Genomic DNA, 19,560 nt, shown 5'->3' on the forward strand with positions numbered 1-19,560 from the left:
GTTATTGTTGTTGGGGCTTATTTTTGTATTTGTCATTATTATTGTTATACATTTATTAAACATCAGTTGTTTACCAGTTGTAATTTAAATATTTAAACATTTCTCTTCATCAGAAGTTAAATCTCCCATAAGAGTCTCTCTCATGTTACAAAGACTATATGTCTATTTTTAGTCACATCTCTGTATCTCTCCTAATTTTACCCTTTGTTATGTACTTTTCTCAACTATACAATCAAAGACACAATTTGTTATGAGCATCTGAGGAGAGTTATAGTCAGTAATGAATATACATTCTGAAGGAACCATAGTCTTTCAAATATCATGATGCTAACATAAATTGGTGCACTAACTTGAGGGAAGTTTGGCAAGATCTATCAGTAATTTAAATGTACACATCATCTTTAACCTAGAAATTCCAGGTCTTAGGAATCCGTTGTACTCAAACAGGTATATACCAATACTTAGATATAAATGATATAAATACAAGATTATTCACGGAAGCATTATGCAAAATCTTTGACAATTGAAAACTGGTTAAGTAAATTATTATATATTCATAAAACTAAATATGTAGCTGTAAAAAAAATGAGAAAGCTCTTTATGCCCTGATTTTGAGTAATTTCTACAATATATTGTCAAGTGAAAAGAATCAAGATGCAGAACACTATAGATTATATCAGTTTGTGTTTTTAAAATAGTGGTGGTGGAACGTAATGTTATTTGAGTATAGAAAATGTCTTTGAAAGGATACATAGGAAAGTGGTAATATGGGTTTTCTCTGGGAGTGGGAACTGGCCAGTAGGCATAGACTAGAGACTTTTGAGGTATACTCATATTCTTAACTTTAAATTGTGAGACTACCTTATCTATTTCAAAATAAAATAATTTTTAAATAACAATAAGCACCACACATTTCATATTAAACAATTATAAGTGTTCAAATATCATGTTATCAAGTGTTTTGACAACTGTGATCAACTAGTTTTTATAACTCCTTTGCAATAAAAACAACCCATATTGTGAATTATTTGAATGAATTATGATTCTCCAAAGTTATGCTAGAAAGGGACACAGAGTGAATTTATTCTTTGTATCTTTGAATGTTGGAAACCTCTGGAGTCAAACAGGCGGGCTTTTTGGAGGTTAAAAAAAAAAACTAAAACTTTTCATTCACAAAAAACAAAATAACCAGTTATTGATAACAGATCTATTCATTAAAGAACCTATATCACTATTCTGAACTTGGAATATTGTATGGATACAGAATTGAGAAAATAGTGTTATTCTGTTGTTTCACAAAGAAACTGATACATAGAGATTTAGCTATCATGTCTAACTTTATGCAAATAGTTGTAAAATTTTTAAATAATCCAACTCTTATTTCAGGTCCCCTTATAGAGCTCTGGCTAGTCTTGTGATACAAAGTAAAAACAGTTACTTAACTACTCCCATAGTGTAGGTAAAATTAAACAAGATAGTGTAGGTAAAATAAAATTATTATCCTCAATAACTGCTAGAAAGCTTCTCTTCGTTTCAGTAAAATAAAAATGTTATCCTCAATAACTGCTAGAAAGCTTCTCTTTAATTGACAACTAACAGATGTCGAATCTAGGAATAAAATGGTTTCAGTGAATGAAGGTAGCACTGTCTTATTCCACCAATTTTGTTTACCTTTTATTTCCGTTTTCCTGGTAGAGTATTTTCAGACAGAAGACTTCGAAACTAGCAAAAAGCCTGCTAAGTAATACTATTCTAACCCCACATACACCAACACTATAGTAAACGGAATAATAAAAGCCAGAAATTACATTAGATTCTGGAAACATTTGCCAAAGTCTGCTGACAAAGAAGATAATGTCCAAATATGTTTTTTTTAATAATATTATAACAAGCCTGTACTAGATCTTTCACCTATATTATTTTATTTAATTTTCACACAAAATTTGAAAGGAGAGATGACAGTTCTCATTAGACCAGTGAGGAAACTAGCACACTAAGTAACATCTATATATGTGCCTATACTACAAAAGATATTTTATCTGTGTATAGGCATTTATAGGGCTTAGTTACATGTATTTCCTAGGTATCATTATGAGATATGTCTTGACCTGAACTTCTGCTTGATATTTACAAATGTAATATAACTTAGAGGGAACAAATAGCAATGTGTTAAAATTTAGAGCTGATAGGAAGGAAACTTCCAAAAATGACTTCAATGAAATTTAATTCTACGGATTCTCTACCCTTTGGAGTATGTAATGTATGAAATCATCCATGAATTTCAAGCAAATTCAGAATCTGTTTGGAGAAGATGGTTAAGTAAAATGAACCATTGTGTATAGTGTCTGCAGAGTACAAAAAGCCTTTGACTAAGTGGAAATAAGAGCAGTGTTGGAAGCTCGGAGTATGAAAGGAATTAAAGAAATATATATTGGTACCATGATGTGTGTCCTTCTAAAAAATGTATGACCCCAACAAATAAAGTTAATTCATTTTTGTTGTGGTGGTGGTGGGGTGGTGGTGGTCCTTAGAATCCGAATAGGGCTACCTCTCCTCAGATGTCTATACAAAAACATTCTAGAAGCCTGGAGAGAAGCATAATGTCAATAACATCATTTTGCATTATACATGGAGTTGTGATCATGGGAAGATGTTTTATGTTATGCCATCATAAATTAAAAATATACAAAACAAGGACACATTTGTTATACTTTCTATCTGTGGTGCTTGCTTCATAAGTTTCAGTTGTACCTATTCATTATGTTATTTATGTTCAAATGAAATGTGAGGACAAATAAAAATAAGACATTCTTGTTCCCGACTCAGTTTCTGTACAGAATATAGTAGAATGCTGTTCCAGCTCCTTCAAAGAAAATAACTAAAGATATTTCATATTAGCCTGTGACATTATTTTCATGTCTTGGCCTTTTTAAGTGATTTCCAAAGAAATATACAAAACATGAAGAATGTAGAAAGCAAGCCAAGATGGCATGCCAAAATATCCCATTGGATATTAATAAATAAAAGCTTTTTTTTTTTTTTTCAAGTTTTAGCATCTTAGAGAGTTTCTGGTAACTTTTTGGTTCCACCCTCTTTCCTACTTCAAGGAGGTCACACAAAACTGAATTTTGTAGACTAGGTGACAAAACTGCCCGTTCTATATACAGGTCCAACCAGCTCCTCTTACAGTAAAGTAACCATTTTCCAGTCTAAACTTCCTAATAGCTTCCTGGAGGTTACTATGATAAGTTGTGGGGGATAAGTCTCTTTGGAATATAAAGTTTCATATTTAAAACCACTTTCCTCATTCTTTGATAGATACCTTGGCCATAAAGAGCTGATTTGGCTTCCACTGAGTTTTTCTTGAGGATGTTTGAAATGTTCCCTAGTATTTTGTGTCTCAGGCTATAGTAGCAATGAACTGTTTGTATTATAGAAGCAGTGGCTAGAAAAAAAAATGAGTAAGGAAATGACCATCATAATTGTGTTCTTTGTCTAGAGGCCATGCTAGAGAGTATCCTACATGTTTATAGACCAAATCACTTGAAATAGATTGAGCCTGGATAGGCAAAGAATTATTCAACTAATTCCAGCTTCAAACCCTTTCTCTGAATCTAGATAATTACTTTTATTCAACTGCAATTACCTAAACAGCTATCTCTGTTGTCTACCATATTTCATAATGTGGCATAGCCCATGTATTGAGGAAATGTTTAGATACAATCTAGGAACATGACCTCTTTCTCTGTGGAAAATCTCTAGACATTGCATTCGTGTTCTAGAGCTGCCATAACCAAGTACCACAGGCTAGGGCTGAGGGTGCCTGGTGTTAAACAACAAATTATTTCCTCACAGTTCTGGAGGCTAGAAATCCAGGAAAATGTGTTGGCAAGATTACATTCTTCTGAGGCCTCTTACCTTGGCTCGTAGATGGCTGTCTTCTTCCTGTGGTTTCACATGGTCTTTCCTCAGTGGGTGTCTGTGTCCTAATATCCTCTTCTTATAAGGACAGCAGTCATATTAGGTTAAGGACCATTCATATGACCTCATATCCCTTAGGTTACCTCTTTGAAGGCCCTGTCTTCAAATACAGTCACATTCTGAGATACTGGGGTTTAGAACTTCAACATATAAATTTGGAAGCGGGGCAGAATTCCACCCATAACAAATATTATACACATTTGGGGGAATGATACATTTTGAGTTTATTGAGTTGGTTCCTGCTTGTCTTCAAGGTCAATAGAGTATTATTCTATGGAACAAAAATAAGATGTAAAATGTCTAGAACTTAATCTGTATTCACTTGAGTAATATCTCTGAGCACCTGGTGAAGCCCTCTCCTTTGAGGAATATAAAGCAGCCTCAACAGCTGTAGCTTTGAAAAGCACGTACTGCAGTCCCTGGTATGTAGTTTCTATTCAAACTATGATGGTTTCATAAAAATTAAGTAAACAAACATATTAACTGTCCAACTGGTTTAGTTCCCTAAGAATGTCCTCACTGGAGTCTCATGTTGTACCCAAGGTATTGTAGGAAGCGGCTTTAGCAAGTGCAGCATGAAAAGATCTGCTTTTGGCAAAGGGTTTACATCATTGTGTTTGAGAATTTGGAACCTCTCTGATCTATCAGAAATCAACCGTCACTTTAAGGAGCCAGCACAACAGGAAAGGTTGAGCTAGTTCAATGGTTCAATGAACTTCCTTTTGATACACCCCTTTAAATGCTAAACTAAAAATTAGCTATACCCTTATAGATAAAGTGTGTTTTATCCACTTTAATATCTAATCTTCCAGTTTGATTTTATGGCCAAACATATTGTTATTTTTCAGATCTATAGTCCCTCTGGCATCTCTTTCATTCATGATGTGACTTTTATGTATCCAGCAGGCCTTTCAGATAAGGTTTCCAAATGGTCATCTGTGCTGGAAGCAGATACCACATCCTTTCTGAGACTTTCACAATGTAATAGGTTCTTGTCACTACATTAATGAAATCAGAGCTATTCTCTCCATATACTGGGAAAGCCGGGGTGTCTTTTTCTCTTTTTTTATTGCAGCAATGAAATAAAAGTTGGAAAGAGGTTTTAAAAGTGCCATGGAAAAAATTACAAGGTAAAAATGCACTTGTTTTTTAATACAAAAGGAAGTACCTCTTTACTCTTATGTTACTGTTCTATTCTGATAGTTCAAGTTATCTGCAGCCACTTATCAACCAACCCTGGGTTAATACAGTGAGTTTAGTTAAAATCAGACCTGATATGGAAACTTCTGGTTATACCCATCTATAGAGTAATACAAGAGGAAAGTGATTAAACGATTCATGATATTTATTTATTTATTTATTTATTTATTTATTTATTTATTTATTTATTTTTGGTTGTCCCATTGGGAGGAAGGTGTACTGGAATCTAGTGGGTACAGGCCAGGAATGCTGCTAAATATCCTGAAATGCAGAGGGCAGCCCCCTCACAACAAAGAATTTATTAGTGATATTTAAATGTGCCTTTTTCTTTAGAAATTACCATGACCTACTGTGGTTATCAAAGGTCCATATTTCAGTTCTTATTTTTAAGAAAGAGTGTTCCTAATAGCTATTGTCATTTTTTTTCTTTCATATAAAATTGTTTTTAGCTTGGTGTAGATACATGTTTACTTAAAATAAAAATAAAAATACACAGAAAACCCTCCAAGAAAGGGCATTTCAAGATGGCCTAGTTTAGATACATTTAGATATATTTTTTGTAATCTCATAAAAGTCACACAGTATTTGTTTTCTAGAACTTAACCTATCTTGAATTCTGTTTAAATGCTTTAAACCGAAGCCATGATCAAAATTAATTAAAGATAAACTATTTAGAAGGCCTGGAGAAACCAGCATAGATTATCAGAGTGAAGATTGTGGCTATCTGGATCCAACCAGATTTCTGCATAGTATTGGATTCTAATGTGTAAAGTTTTCATTGATTTCATATGACAAATTGCATCGCACTGAGGTAAATCTGCTAAAATAACCAGGATGGTTTATGCATGATGTTTGTTCGGTATTTCAATTGCCTTAATCCGCTTGTAGTTTGCCTTTTTGGACTTTATTCGCCTTCCCCATCATAATGGCATCTTCAATATGTTTGTTTCCTAGCACTTTCCAAATATTTTTCAGATGTTTTCTCATTTGATACCAACAAGTATCCTTCTATCTTCATTTCACAAATAAACAGATATACAATAAATTGATGGTAAATCCAGGCCTGGTATTTTGTGTAGTGTTTCCCATTTTATCATGTTTCCTCTTTACCCCATCACCACACAACAATTTGTTCCATCTTCTGCCCCTTTTCTAGTGTGGTTTCTTTTTATTCCAATTTGTTTTATATCTGTTTATATAAGATTCTCTTCCTTCTATAAACTGGTAATTACAAAAGATCAGTCAGTTGACAGGTAAAAGCAGCCTCAAGTAAGACATTTAGGGATAAAATGAAGTAATAGTGAATCTACTACCACTTGCAATTATTATTTACTTGCCTTTTCCCTTTCAGCTTCTGCCAGCCAAGATTAAGTCTGAACATAGTGGTTTTTCAGGGGCTTATTGGCTCCTTATCCTCGGTTCATCACTTGTCAGCCGTGGAAAACTTACTTAATCTACCCATGCCTCACGTTCCCTATCTGTGAAATGGAGATGATGATAACAATATCATTGAGCTCATTTCCTGATTGAAAAAATTATATTAGACAATGAATGTCAAGTTCATAGCACAGTCCCTAGTATACTGTCAGCACTAAATAATTGTTGGTTATTGTTTTTATTGCAAAGCACCCTGAAATGTGGTCATGTGAATTTTGTTCTGTAAAGGGTTTTTATTTTGTCACTAAAAATTACTAACTTTTAAGGTCATATTGAAGAAATGTCATTATGTGTGTATCCAGCTTTCTAGTTCTCTGCCTACCTACAGTACACTTCATAAATCATTATTTACTGAGCAACTTCTATAGACTCTTACAGGCTTCATTGAGGTGGTTCTCATCTGGGGATAACTTTGCACCACCAAGAGATATTTGGCAATATCTGGAGATACTTTTCATCATCACCACTGAGAAGTGCTACTGGCATCAGGTGGCTTAAAACCAGGGGTGCTTCTGAACATCCAACAAGGCACAGGACAGGCCCCACAACAAAGAATTAGCCAGCCCCAAATGTCAATCGTGCATCACTGTTGAGAAACCCTGCTCTACTGGAAAGGGAAGAAACATAAGAAGCAGTCAACTTCATCACTGTTAGCACTTTACTTAGAAAATTCCTATCAAATAGTACAAATGTAGGAGAGGATCCCAAATGTAAGGATCCCTATTAGCACCACGATGGGGTTATGGTCATTTCATCTTGAGAACTGGCTGGAATCATGAGAAGGCATATAAACATGGACATAACTGTATGTTTAGATAAATCACAGTGGCCTTGAAAAATACGCCTTAAAGCTCTCTGGTTTACAAGGAATCTTAACCTTGGTTGCTTATGAAAAAAATTTAGTATAAATATTAGATATTATATTCCAAACGAATATTTCCAAATACTTGCCATGTTATTTCCTTAAGCTACTTGGTAAAGGGCTACAAATTGTTTTTGTTTTGTTTTGTTTTGTTTTAATTTTAAATGAAGACTACATAGATATCTATAGAAGGAAAGCAGGTTTAAGTAACACAAGGTGATATTGATATTATATGACATTTCTAGTGGGCATAATCAAATGGTACTTATTAATTGGTAAATATTTTAATGCATATTTAAATATTCTGTTTTCAAAATCATTTCAAGTAACTGATGATTATGTGGAGGTGAGTAATATCAATGGTATTTGCCTTTGGTTATGCAATTATTTGTTATTGTTTTCTTGCTCAAGATGAAATCATTCTGTTGTACCTGAACACTTTTCTTTGACAATCTCAAACCTATGTATCAAAATGGCTTCGTATGTTGGACTTTTCTGATAAATTTTTGGTAGACATAGTTGTGTGTGTGTGTGTGTGTGTGTGTGTGTGTGTGTGTGTGTTTAGGTTTCCACTTAAAGTTCAGTACCAAAGCTACAGTACTTACACATTTTCTAAATGTGTTTTAAGCAATAAGTTGTACAACATTTTTAGAACATGTGTTAAGCTATTTCTCTAAGAATGAAGCTCTTAACAAAACATAAGCACTCTGCATGAGATCTTAGCAGCAAAGTGCTTAAAAGATAAAGTAAGAATTGGTACCATGGGAAGAACACCAGCTGTAGAGCGCTCAGGTCCATTATGAGGAGTATGGTAGTGGGTAGGGAGAAAATGATTTAATCAGGAGTAAAACCAATTTTATTATGAGGGCACGCAGGGGGTGTGGCACCATAGTGAGAGGGACATTTCAAAATATCTGACAGATTTCAACAATGTGAAAACCCTGTTCTTTAAAGTGACAGTAAACCCCATCATGTCTCCCTTTTTGATGCTATTGTTAACAGTTGACTGTTTAAAGCTGGCCTGCTAAGATGCTGTCGTCCTATTTCAATAGTGTGTAACCAAATAAAAGACTAATTGTTGAAATACAATCAATCAAAAATGATTGCAGGGCAGAAAGAAGGTCTCCTCTGCTGATTTTGTTGTAGATCATATTATTGTGTTATGATTGAGGTAAAAATGAAGATTGAAAAGGAAGAAAAATAAATAGCCCATCTGAAATACACAGATCCACCTTCAGTCCTTCTCATCGCAAACATTCTGTTGAGCAGGACCGTCACTTAGTAGCCCTGGAAATAGATTTAGAAAGAAAGGTCTGATAAAGATTTCGTCTAATATTTTTAAAAGGACAGGAATGCTATTAGCAAAACAGTCCATGCAGAGATTCCCTACGGTGACAATTCTCAGCTTTTCTTATATTTTTGGTTCAAATTCTCCTCTGAGTTAGTAAAACTGACACCATGGGGCATGTGAATGTGAGACCAATATATTGGTAAAGAAACAAAATTCCAGTTGACCAAAATACCTGTTAAGTTCTTGCCAGGATATTCAGCTTTTCAGTTAATCCTCAGGGTGTCTAAACTGATTAGCTTTAGTTTTCATTAAGCCCAGAATCCAAAATTTTTTTCTAGTCACATGTTTAGAAAGACAAATACTATGGATCAGCAGCCTTGCTTTTGTGTCTTGCGTGCTTTTCATTGTATGTAAAGCTGTCACTTTCAGACGATTATATCCACTCCTTGGGTGAAAATGATTCCAGGCTTTCATATTGAAGGCCAAAAGGGAAAAAACAAAACAAAACAAAACAAAACAAAACAAAACAAAACAAAACAAAGCAAAACCAACAATTGCCCAGCATCTCTTTATTTCTTCTAAAAACTTCATCTTGGCATTTATTTTCTTTAATATTTAAATGTCTCAACTCACTCAAGCTTCCCAAGCAAATATTTCCGTTGTTTGTAAGAGGAGTTGGTAGGCACTTGTGGTTTGTCTTCAGTGTGTTATAATTTTTGACAGCTTTGCATAGCCTATGCAGGCCAACAGGGGTCTGTCTAATATTGTTGCTGGGTACATTTTCCTCACTGAGATGAAAACTAAAAAAAAAAAAAAAAGGATATTTTTGAAGCAGTAAGAGGGAATTAATATCCTTTCTCACTCAGTATTCTATTCCTTGCTGACTTTATATTCAGCAAAAAAAAGGGGGGGGGGTGGGAGAAAAGTGTTACCCATTATTCCCTTGTACATAGCAAGGCTAACACATGTAAAGCAATAACTCATTTTCTATTGCCATGTTTAGCATATGTCTCCTGTTGGCTCAGCAAGGCCTTTAGGCCGGTCCCTTGAGCCGGCCATCATTGGCAACTCTTAGCCCCTCGGCCTCAAAACCAAATAGCTTTGAATCACATTGAGCTGTGATGCTAATTTTCATACTGATGCATTATGGGAATAAATGTATCTGACATACTGTGTCAATGGCACTGTCTCTTTGTGTCTCGTTTTTTTTGTTAGCTGCATTCCTACAGATGGTATTCCATTGAAAATGTTCCCTTCCTACGGAAAAAGGGAAGGGGAAAAAAAAAAAAAAAAAAAAAAACATGCACAGCACCAAACCTCTAGGTGCAGAAGGTTGTTAACGGTTGCTGATGATAGTAGGCAAACATTAACATAATAATTAGTGTCTTGTAATTGTTTCATTAAAACCAGTTGTTCCATTTCTCCTCGTGTTTTCCCAGAAGAGAAGCTGAATTTGGACGACAGCCAGTGGGAGGACATCCACGTTGTCACCGGAGCACTGAAGATGTTTTTCCGGGAGCTGCCTGAGCCGCTCTTCCCTTACGGCTTCTTTGAACGGTTTCTGGAAGCGATCAGTAAGTAACTCACACACAGGAGCGGTTTGTGGAATAAGCTGGCAGCGTGGAATTATTAAGTAAATAATAAGAATGACGATAATAGCAATCATAGAGATAATAATATCCCCAACGCTCCACTTCTTTCATTTTAGTGTTTCTGTTTTTGATGGCTTATTTTTATTTCGGGCCCTGTAATAGTATCTAAGGGTTTTTGGTTTTTTTTTTGTTTTGTTTTTTGTCTTTTTGGGTTTTGTTTCTTAAATAAGGAAAAAGAAAAGAATACGGCATTCTATTTAGAGTGGCCGATTTTCAACCAAGCCTCCTGGAATGAAAATAGCTTCTCATGGAATCTGTTTTAAAGGGGTCACCTTTGGTATCCCCCAGCCTCTACTTTTATACTTTCAAATTTGTGTAAATTCAACTCAGTACAAAGGGATCTTTAAACATAACCTCAGTGAATTAAATATTACATTTCACCAAAGAGGTGTTAAATCATCAAATGAGGCAGCACCTTCTCTTGGCTCGCTCACCTTTCACCCCCAAACATTACTAAATAGTCAGCTACAGTTTGCTGATAAGCAGTGTGAGTATTCAATTAAGTGATGGCAAAGTGTCTTCTGTTAAACTGGTGAGTTTATGGGAGGTTGAGGTATATCAATTACTGGCCAGTAGTCATTGCACACTTCATGAAGCTTCCTTTTCTATTATGTTCTCATCCATAAAACACATACATACACACACCGAAGTAAAAATGAATGAATGAATGAATGAAAATCTCTCTAAATGGAAGGAAACTTCTGCTATTGATTCTTGGAGAAGCAGCTACTAGTTTATCTCTGAATTGAATAGCTTAGGGTACTCTTACTATAATTGTGACAGCTTGGAAAAAAAGGTTCCTGGCAAGTAAGCTGATTCAAGGAAGAAAAAGAAAAAAACAAGAAAGGTAAAATTAAAAAAGCTTACAAGCCTAGCAGGAGCTTAATTAAAGTCCAAACAAGAAAAAATCTCCAAGAAAAAAAAAAAAGCTCTACTTAGGAGGTCTGATCTTAGCTGGTGGTGTGTGCCATGTTTCCGTCAGTGGGAGTGGGGATTTGGGCAGCCCATGTTGGAGAACAGCTCCTCAATATGCCCTTTATTCTGTGTTTTATTTCACAAAAGATACTTGTATAAAAAAGATACAAGTATGAAGATACTGTTTAAAGCTCCGGCAAAGTGATATCAAGAAGAATAAAGCAAAGTTTCTTCTCCCAAGATGTTGCTCTTGTTGCCTGCTCACAATTTCAGATCGTCTTGTTGAATATAGGAGCAGTGTGCTAACTATGGGTTTTGAGGTAAAGCTGGAGCTCTTATCCTGTCATAACATTTCATTTCATGCTTCCTCTCCTTCTCAGGAAGAATGAATGGTATTTTATAGTTCCCAGTCCCTCTGAACTTCTTTTTAGAAGGAGGAATAAACAAAAAGAATAAACAAGCATGCATTTCTATAACAGCTTATTCTGATACTCTGTCCTGGAACACGTGAGCATGAAAGATCACTCACAATTATGGGACAGTGTTCTCATAGGAAATCAGGGAGGCTTGCATTTGGGCATCTATCTTTGTGTATATTTAAAGAAATCATACAAATTTCACATCATGGTCCCCATACTTTTAAGTGAAATGATCTTACTTGGTAGCATATTTGTACATGTGCTAATTTGAGGGCTGTGATCTGGAAGAGCCACCATTTAAGCTTTCCTTAGTTCTCCCACTTCTAAAGATACTAGGCCAGCCTTTCCCTTTGCTTAACAAATATGGGAAACAGGTCCTCAGAACCCAGGTGAGGATACATTCTTTGAATTCCCATAAACAGTAGGACCATCTCTGTACTGTCATAAGACTCAGGTCCAGACTGAACAGAATTTCGGAAGCACCGCCAGGATCAGAACAAGGCAAAAACCGAGACGGGAAGCTGTTGCCAACACCCATAAAATGAATGATAGTGAGAATGAATGAGATGGTCCTCAGAAAAGGCTTGTTAAAATGTGAGAGACTGTGTGAATGCTAACAGTGTTTCTCTAGACAAGCTGAATTTGAGAAAGCAATCTAGACGTGAAGAGACAAAAGAATTTTCCTTCATTGTTCAAGCAAGGAGAGTCAAGCTGAGCAACCGTGACTTACCTAACTCAGGATAGTACTTTTCATTTATTAATATGTAAAATGGAGGGACTAAGCGACAGGATACTATGTCTGAGAAATATGTTATGATGCTGGGCAGAGGCCTGTGTTTACTAACTTATGTATTTCTGGCATCACCTGAAAGTTAGTTCCTGTGTTCTAAACTCAGTTCTAGGTTGTAGTTCATATTTAAATAGCCTTAAGAAATGGGAGAATGGCCACCTAGTTCTTTGGCAATGGTAAAAAAAAGCACAAGAGGAGGTACTTTTACCTCACTGTGCACCAATTGAGAAAAAAAATAAATCTTTGAAAACATAAGTATAAAGACAGAGGGGGGGTTAAGCATTATCATAGCTCTCACTACCTCCTGTAAAATCTATAAAGTGAGAAGCTCAATGGACCTGTCCCCAAGTTCCTGGCTTTTTATAAAAGGAATAAGCTGGGAATCAATCAGGTAAAGTAAATTAACAGGGGAAGTGACTAGGTATGTTGACTATGGGCCTCTTTGGCCATTTTCAGCCCTCACCTCCGTGCTCTGTACCATGAGAAGCTTGTATTTCATGGGAGCTCTGAGGGCTATCCTCCTGCTGTGGCCGCCAGTGGAAGCAACGAGCAGTAGATAGCAGGGAAAGGGGACAGAAAAGGCCAGGACCCCCTCACCTTTGCCCACATGCTTCAGGGAGCTTCTCTGTCTGAGGATGCGTCCCCTCCATGGCATCAGCGTGGGCTGGCCAGGTCCACTCTGGTTCCAGCTTCCATCTTACGATGTGGCTGCTCCTCTTTTAGCCCCTCTATCCTGGTCGTGGCTTCCTGCAATGGCTGGTCTCATGGTTACTTCTGTCTTCTTTATTTGGCTCTTGGCTTCTTCGTCACATGGGTAACCAGTTCTCTGCATCAAAATAATTTTCTCTGTTGGTGTAAATACTTGAAGTGGTTTCTGTTCTTTGGTTTAAACACTAGCAGAACACCATGCCAGGCAATGATATAGTTCATGTAGTTATAGCATGATATCCCTTTTCGGTCTCACTATTCCCAAGCCCAGTTTGTGAAGGCTTCACATTTTTACTTCATCCCAAATTGGAGATCTGTTACCCTTTTATAATAGATTTAAAAGGTGATTAGACCAAAGGAATTTTACATCCAACTGGAACGCTTTATCTCTGAGGAGGAAATTTTATTTCATGTACAAGCAATTAATGACTACTTGTGCTATTTAAATTACTGTTAATTTTCTTTATATGTTTGAAAGTCATCATTACATAGTCCAAGAAAAAAGAACAGAAGGCATTTAATTTTTAAAATTGTTTCTTTTTGGACCGAAAGCAAATATTAATATGAGAAGAACCTGCAATTGCCATAGTGATCTCCTGTCTGATAACACCCACTGGGGTAACGAAAACACTAGAGATTGTTTTATATTTCAGAATCCAAGTACTGTAGTTATTGATCGGAAATTCTATACTTAAGGTCAGTGCAACTCGGTCACCTGCAGGTTTTTTCGTGGGGATTTAACCCACTGACTGCAATGACTAATTCCCTGGATATGACTTGTGCTAACGGCATTATTAGTACAGTAAATATGAACTTGGAACAAAAACACAACTATAGAGTTTTATGATAGGTGATGCAATCTGTGGGTAAAGACCTGCAGGGGTCTGGCCATTTCCAGTACATTGAAATCCTAGGAAATGTATTAAGTTTACCTCTATCCCCAATGTTTTCTTTCTGGTAACTCTACAGATCTAAAGAAAAGAGACACAAACCAGTGTCTTTTCTATTTTGATATCCGCATTTTCCCAAAATTCCTGGGAGACGGAAAGAAAGGAGAAAAACTCATTGCATTTTTTACAATTATCTCATTACTTTTTTTTTTTTTTCCTGAGAATAACAAAGCAGCAGCTATTGGAAAAGTGGAAAAATTGTGTGGAAAATAATTTCTAGCCAATAGGTTTATGAGAATTAAATAAAATAACGTTTTCCTTATTCTATATTAGATGCTAGATAAACGATTTGAAATACATTTATTTTTCAGAGTAATAAAGTAAGTCACAAAATATTTCCCAAGTTCACATGGCTCAAAAGATTAAACTTAGCATTCAACTTCAGACTCTAAAACATAAATACTTTCCATCATCCTACATTGCCTTTCTGGGAATGTTTATCTAAAAGAAATCTTACTCGAAAAATAAGTAACTAGCTGTTGCCAAATATCTGACTGTTACATTACCCTATATAAGACCTATAAATCCTCTATCAGTCTATGTAAGACCACAAGCATATCTATCTTTTTTATTTTTCAACCAAGGTTAGAATTAAATTAAATGATTAAAATTTTTAGTTTTGGGTTTTAGTTTAAAAATAAGATAGAGATTTCCAAGAGTGAGCAATGTTTCAATATTTACTACGAGATACTAAAGTCATCAAGGCTTTAAATATTGCCTCTCTGAGTCCATTTTAATCCTCGACTACTTTTTTATATAACTAATTGATCATCCATACCCTTTTGAAAATCATTTAGATATACACATTATTTTCCTCTTTCATATGAGTAACACTTTCAAGCTTAAGTGTTATTAGTATTCTTTTTTTTTTCAGTATTTCACATGTATCAAATTACAATATACAACAAACTAAATTTTACAGAGGATTTTATGATGAAAAGTGATGGATTGGGCCCTACCACTTCACATGCCCAGGCTTACTCATAAAAGGAAACCTCATTTAACTATTTCAGTTTTAATCTCTTCTATTGGTTACCTTTATAACTCTGGATAACATATCTACTTCTTAGCTTATCAGTTATGGATAATACCTGATATGAAAAATTGATTTATTCTATTCGACTTCCTCCAAAATTTGATAGTCATGTTATTATATTTAGATGTTAAATAATACACATAATCCTATTTCTTATTTCATCAACATTAATCAATAGCTCCTAACTTCCTGTTGTAAAGTGAATGTATTTTACTTTCCACTTTCCCTTTACCTCTCTTTCCTTCTTCATGTTCATTGGTCACTAACTCCTTTAAATTTTAGTGGTTGTTCTAAGTCTTCAGTGGTTTGACCAATTAGAAAACTAATAAACAGCATTTATATTTGTGTTTTTATGAGTCTATAATACTGCCTGATTTAGTGGATTCAAAAGATTTCTTCTCTTTGAATTCACTCTCACAATCCCTACAATTCTCAAACAATATTTCTCATGAGAAGAATAGAATCTATTTTATTACACTCCCAAAATTGCTTAAACTCTTGGCCACATTTGGTTCCATTTGTAGTTAGATCATGATTTTCCTGTGTAGATTTTGTATTTATTTATTTATTTTTCTGGAGATTGTAATTGCTTCTCTTTGTCCTTGCTTTTTTTTTCTTTTTTTCTTTTATAATGTCCTTACTCTTTTCTGACACTATTGTACAGAGTCTTATTTTTCCAGGATGCCTTCTTCTAGAGCCTTCTCTTTCTAATTCATATTGAATGGACTGCTTCAGGGTGCTCAGCCAGGGATTTCTTTCTGCTTTCTGAGTTGGAGCCACTCAGAGTCACTGTTTCCTAGAAGGCATGTGTATTAGTTTTCTATTTCTGCCATAACAAATTATCTCAGACACAGTGGCTTAAAATTTCTTGATTTATTGTCTTATAGTTCTGTAGGACAGAAGTCTGTCAGTTGGTCTCTTTGGGCTAAAACCAGTGTTAGAAGAATTGAGTTTCTTTCTGGAGGCTGGAGGGGAGAACCCACTTCCTTGCCTTTCCCAGCTTCAAGAGACCGCCTGCTGCAAACCTTTGCTATTGGTTCCCTTCCACCACCTTCATAGGCAGCAGTCACATGACGACACATTACATGACCTCTTCCATCATCATACCTCCCACTGACTCTTATTTGTCTCCAGTTTCCACTTTTAAGGACCCTCACGATTACATCGGGCCCACCCGTGTAATCCAGGATACTTTCCCCATCTCAAGGTCCTTATCTTAATCTCATTGACAAAATCTTTTTTGCAACATATTCACAGACTCTGGGATTTGAGGTGTGCACATACTAGGGGTGCCAAAAGAATGTATACAAGTGGACACTTTGGTCAATGTTGCTCAAGCAGTAGTTTGCCGTAATCAGAAGTGTCTGGACGCTGATGGTAACCACTACAAATACCTCTTGTGATTGCAGAAGTCACACATGACTTGCATTCATCTTTTGTTTTCGGTATATACTGAGTATTACAATTTTAATAGTTTTTTTCCTTTCTTAAAATGTGTATGCATTTTTTTTTTGGCACCCTCTGTATATGTGAATCCATTTTTCTGCCTACATGTTTTTCTCTCTCGTAGTTCTTACAGGTAGCACCTGCTCCACCTCCAGGTGACAGATGCTCTTAGTCCATCAATTTTGATGTGCTTTCTCTCAAATCCAAATAATCATCAGAGTTGACATGAGAGTTAAACTATAGATTAACTAGTAGAGGATATGGAAGTAAAGAAAAAAATGACCTCATGCATTTACTTATAAGAGTGTTATCTATTACTTGTGATAAACAGGCTTAGCGATTTGACTCGAGCCAGGACCAAAGCTTGTTTAGTCAAGGACTAATTTCATTTTGGTCACCTTATTCACCTCAGCTCTTTGGTGCCCATAATTGAGCATGGGAGTTTGTATTTGTTAGTTTGCTGTCTTCTAAGTTTCCAAAGTTTCCTTTTGTGTACACAAATAATTATTTTTCTTCCTGCCCCTGAGTAATGTTCTATATAATTCCTACCATGGGAATGCAATCAATGCTAACTCCCTGATCAAAACAACCTTATGGTTCCAATATTAATTTCCTTGTCATCTTTTCCAGCTTCTCTTAAGTAAATATTACATATAATGGTTGTTACATATGTCATGTTTATTTTATATATGTGCGTATACATATATGTATATATGTATTAGATATTAGGCAAGCCAATGATAAATGGAGATCGTAATAATGTAGCATATAAATCTTCAATTTAAAGGCTGTAGTCACACATGCATTAGAAAACAGTGTATTTTTTAATGCCCAGTTTTTGTAAACCCTGATTAATTAAGCAATAAAACTAATTGTGAGAAATGGTATCCATAAGACTGCCTAAGCACCATTAAAATGCAGTCTGTTACAGTCACCAAAGGTAGAGCCTACCCCATGCCTATTTTTAAATATAACTCATACTCCTATATATCTGTCAGTCACACAATCCTCATATAAAAATGATTTAAATTAAAGACAATGCCGTATGGCAGAAAGTATCTATTGCATGTCCTGGTGTTTTTTTTCTATGGCTACATGCCATTTTACCTTTATAGTTTCAATAACTAATTGGGGAGAAAAAGCCAGTCAAGTATATTTGCAAATATTTTCTTTACTCTTGACTTTATCTTGCCCTTTGGTCAAGCTATTTTTGATGCATCATCAATTCCATGATGACACTCTATGGGAGAAAAGAAACAGAGCTTGCAAGGCACTTGACTACAAACAGTTGCTAAACATGAAAGCATGATAGTGATAAATTGCCTTAAAACTAGAGAAAATAAAAAGCAGGGTTTGAAGGGTTACCACAAAGAAACCAGAGATGTAAAAATAATACAGTATAAAAATATCCTCCTGCACCATTTCAAGGAAATTAAAATAAAGGTAGATTTTACAAATACCTCCCTTCCACTAAAGTGTCCACTGCACGTTAACATTCTCACAGACTTGGCGGGTTTTTTCTTGTGGTTGCTTTTTAATAAGTGTGTGTGTGTGTGTGTGTGTGTTAGCAAACCAGAAATTTTATGGCTGATGCCTAGCTTGTCTCTTAACTCATTCTAATTATATTCATAATTAAATTGTAAAAAAATAGTTGACTAGAGCCAAATGGCTTGCACAGGTGTCTTTTTGTAGGAATGCTTTACTGCTAGATAATGAACAACTGGACCTCGATCTACTTAATTTGGCTTAATGAAAAGTCCTTTGTAAGTAAAACTAGAAGGTGATTCAGAACTAAAATTGGGCCTTGATTCTGAAATTAATTGAGTGGTAAGACATCAGCTCCATTGAAAATGTGCTTTTCCTTAAAACTTTTCTTTTACTTGCACTCCTTTCTTCCATATCCTTAAAAGGTCACTTTTTCTAAGCAATTAACTTTCAAGCTGAGCAATCAGCCAGTCAGCTTTCATGAGTCAGCTTCCCGAGTATCCCTGCTCCCGCTGAAACGACATACTTTAAAAAAATATATAACAAAATGCAGAATTTCTCCTCAATACCTCAGTAGAAAACAGTTATCATGGTCCATTCCTCTAACGGTAGATTTAAGTGACTGGTTTTCATTGCCTGTTATCAGGTTCACTGCATCCGTAAATCCTAACGAAACTGAAGGTTTGTGGCCTTTCATGTTACAGTGAGATGCCTGCCTCCCTTCACATTCTTACTGTTGACACCAACACCACATTATGATCACAAGTCAGGTTACTTCCAAAAAAATCTCTGCCCACCCACTCCCAACTCTGACTCTGGGCACATCTACAGGAGAATGGCATCTCCTACTTTCCCAGTAAATTTTTTTCTCTCACTCAGTCCAGTGTGGCCCTAATTATAAAGAAAGGCAGACGATGCAACTGACTTGCCATTTCCTTTTGCAGAAAAGCCAGATTCTTTGCGAGGTCTTCAAAGCCCTACATAATCTGACGACCCACACTTCTCTTGCCTTGCCCATCTCATTCAAGTCCAATGGTTGCCTGGCTCTTCATTGAATACCCCAGGGACACTGAGGGTCTTTGACTGCCCATCGCCTCTACCGGTTCACATCCCCAGATTACCATTCACAGGTCAGCTTCTCCGTGAGGTCCACTCGCATCAGCAAAGCCAAAATTTCTACTTGCATGGCACATCACCACCTCCATTCAAATTTTGACTCCACTGTTTCCTACCTGTAGGACCTTGAGCAAGTTCTTAACCTCTCTACACCTCCATTTCCACATCTATAAAATGGACATAAAAATAGTATCTACTCCATGGGGATCGTAAAGAATTTAATGAAATTCTAATGATGACAAAGCACTTGCGGATTTCCTGGCACATTGTAT

The 19,560-nt window shown here is 35.8% G+C and overlaps 1 protein-coding gene across 4 annotated transcripts in view; it reads left to right on the forward strand.

Annotated features, from left to right (window-relative positions):
- ARHGAP15 (Rho GTPase activating protein 15) overlaps window positions 1-19,560 on the forward strand; it is a 625,881-nt gene that overhangs the window by 478,962 nt on the left and 127,359 nt on the right. For all 4 annotated transcript variants that reach the window (XM_081052847.1, XM_081052846.1, XM_081052848.1 and 1 more), the window contains one exon: window positions 10,211-10,345. In XM_081052847.1, coding sequence (XP_080908973.1) covers window positions 10,211-10,345 — 135 coding nt within the window. The remainder of the gene's footprint in view (window positions 1-10,210; window positions 10,346-19,560) is intronic.

This window comes from Rhinolophus hipposideros, assembly GCF_964194185.1.
Source record: "Rhinolophus hipposideros genome assembly, chromosome: 6".
Classification (NCBI taxonomy): domain Eukaryota; kingdom Metazoa; phylum Chordata; class Mammalia; order Chiroptera; family Rhinolophidae; genus Rhinolophus; species Rhinolophus hipposideros.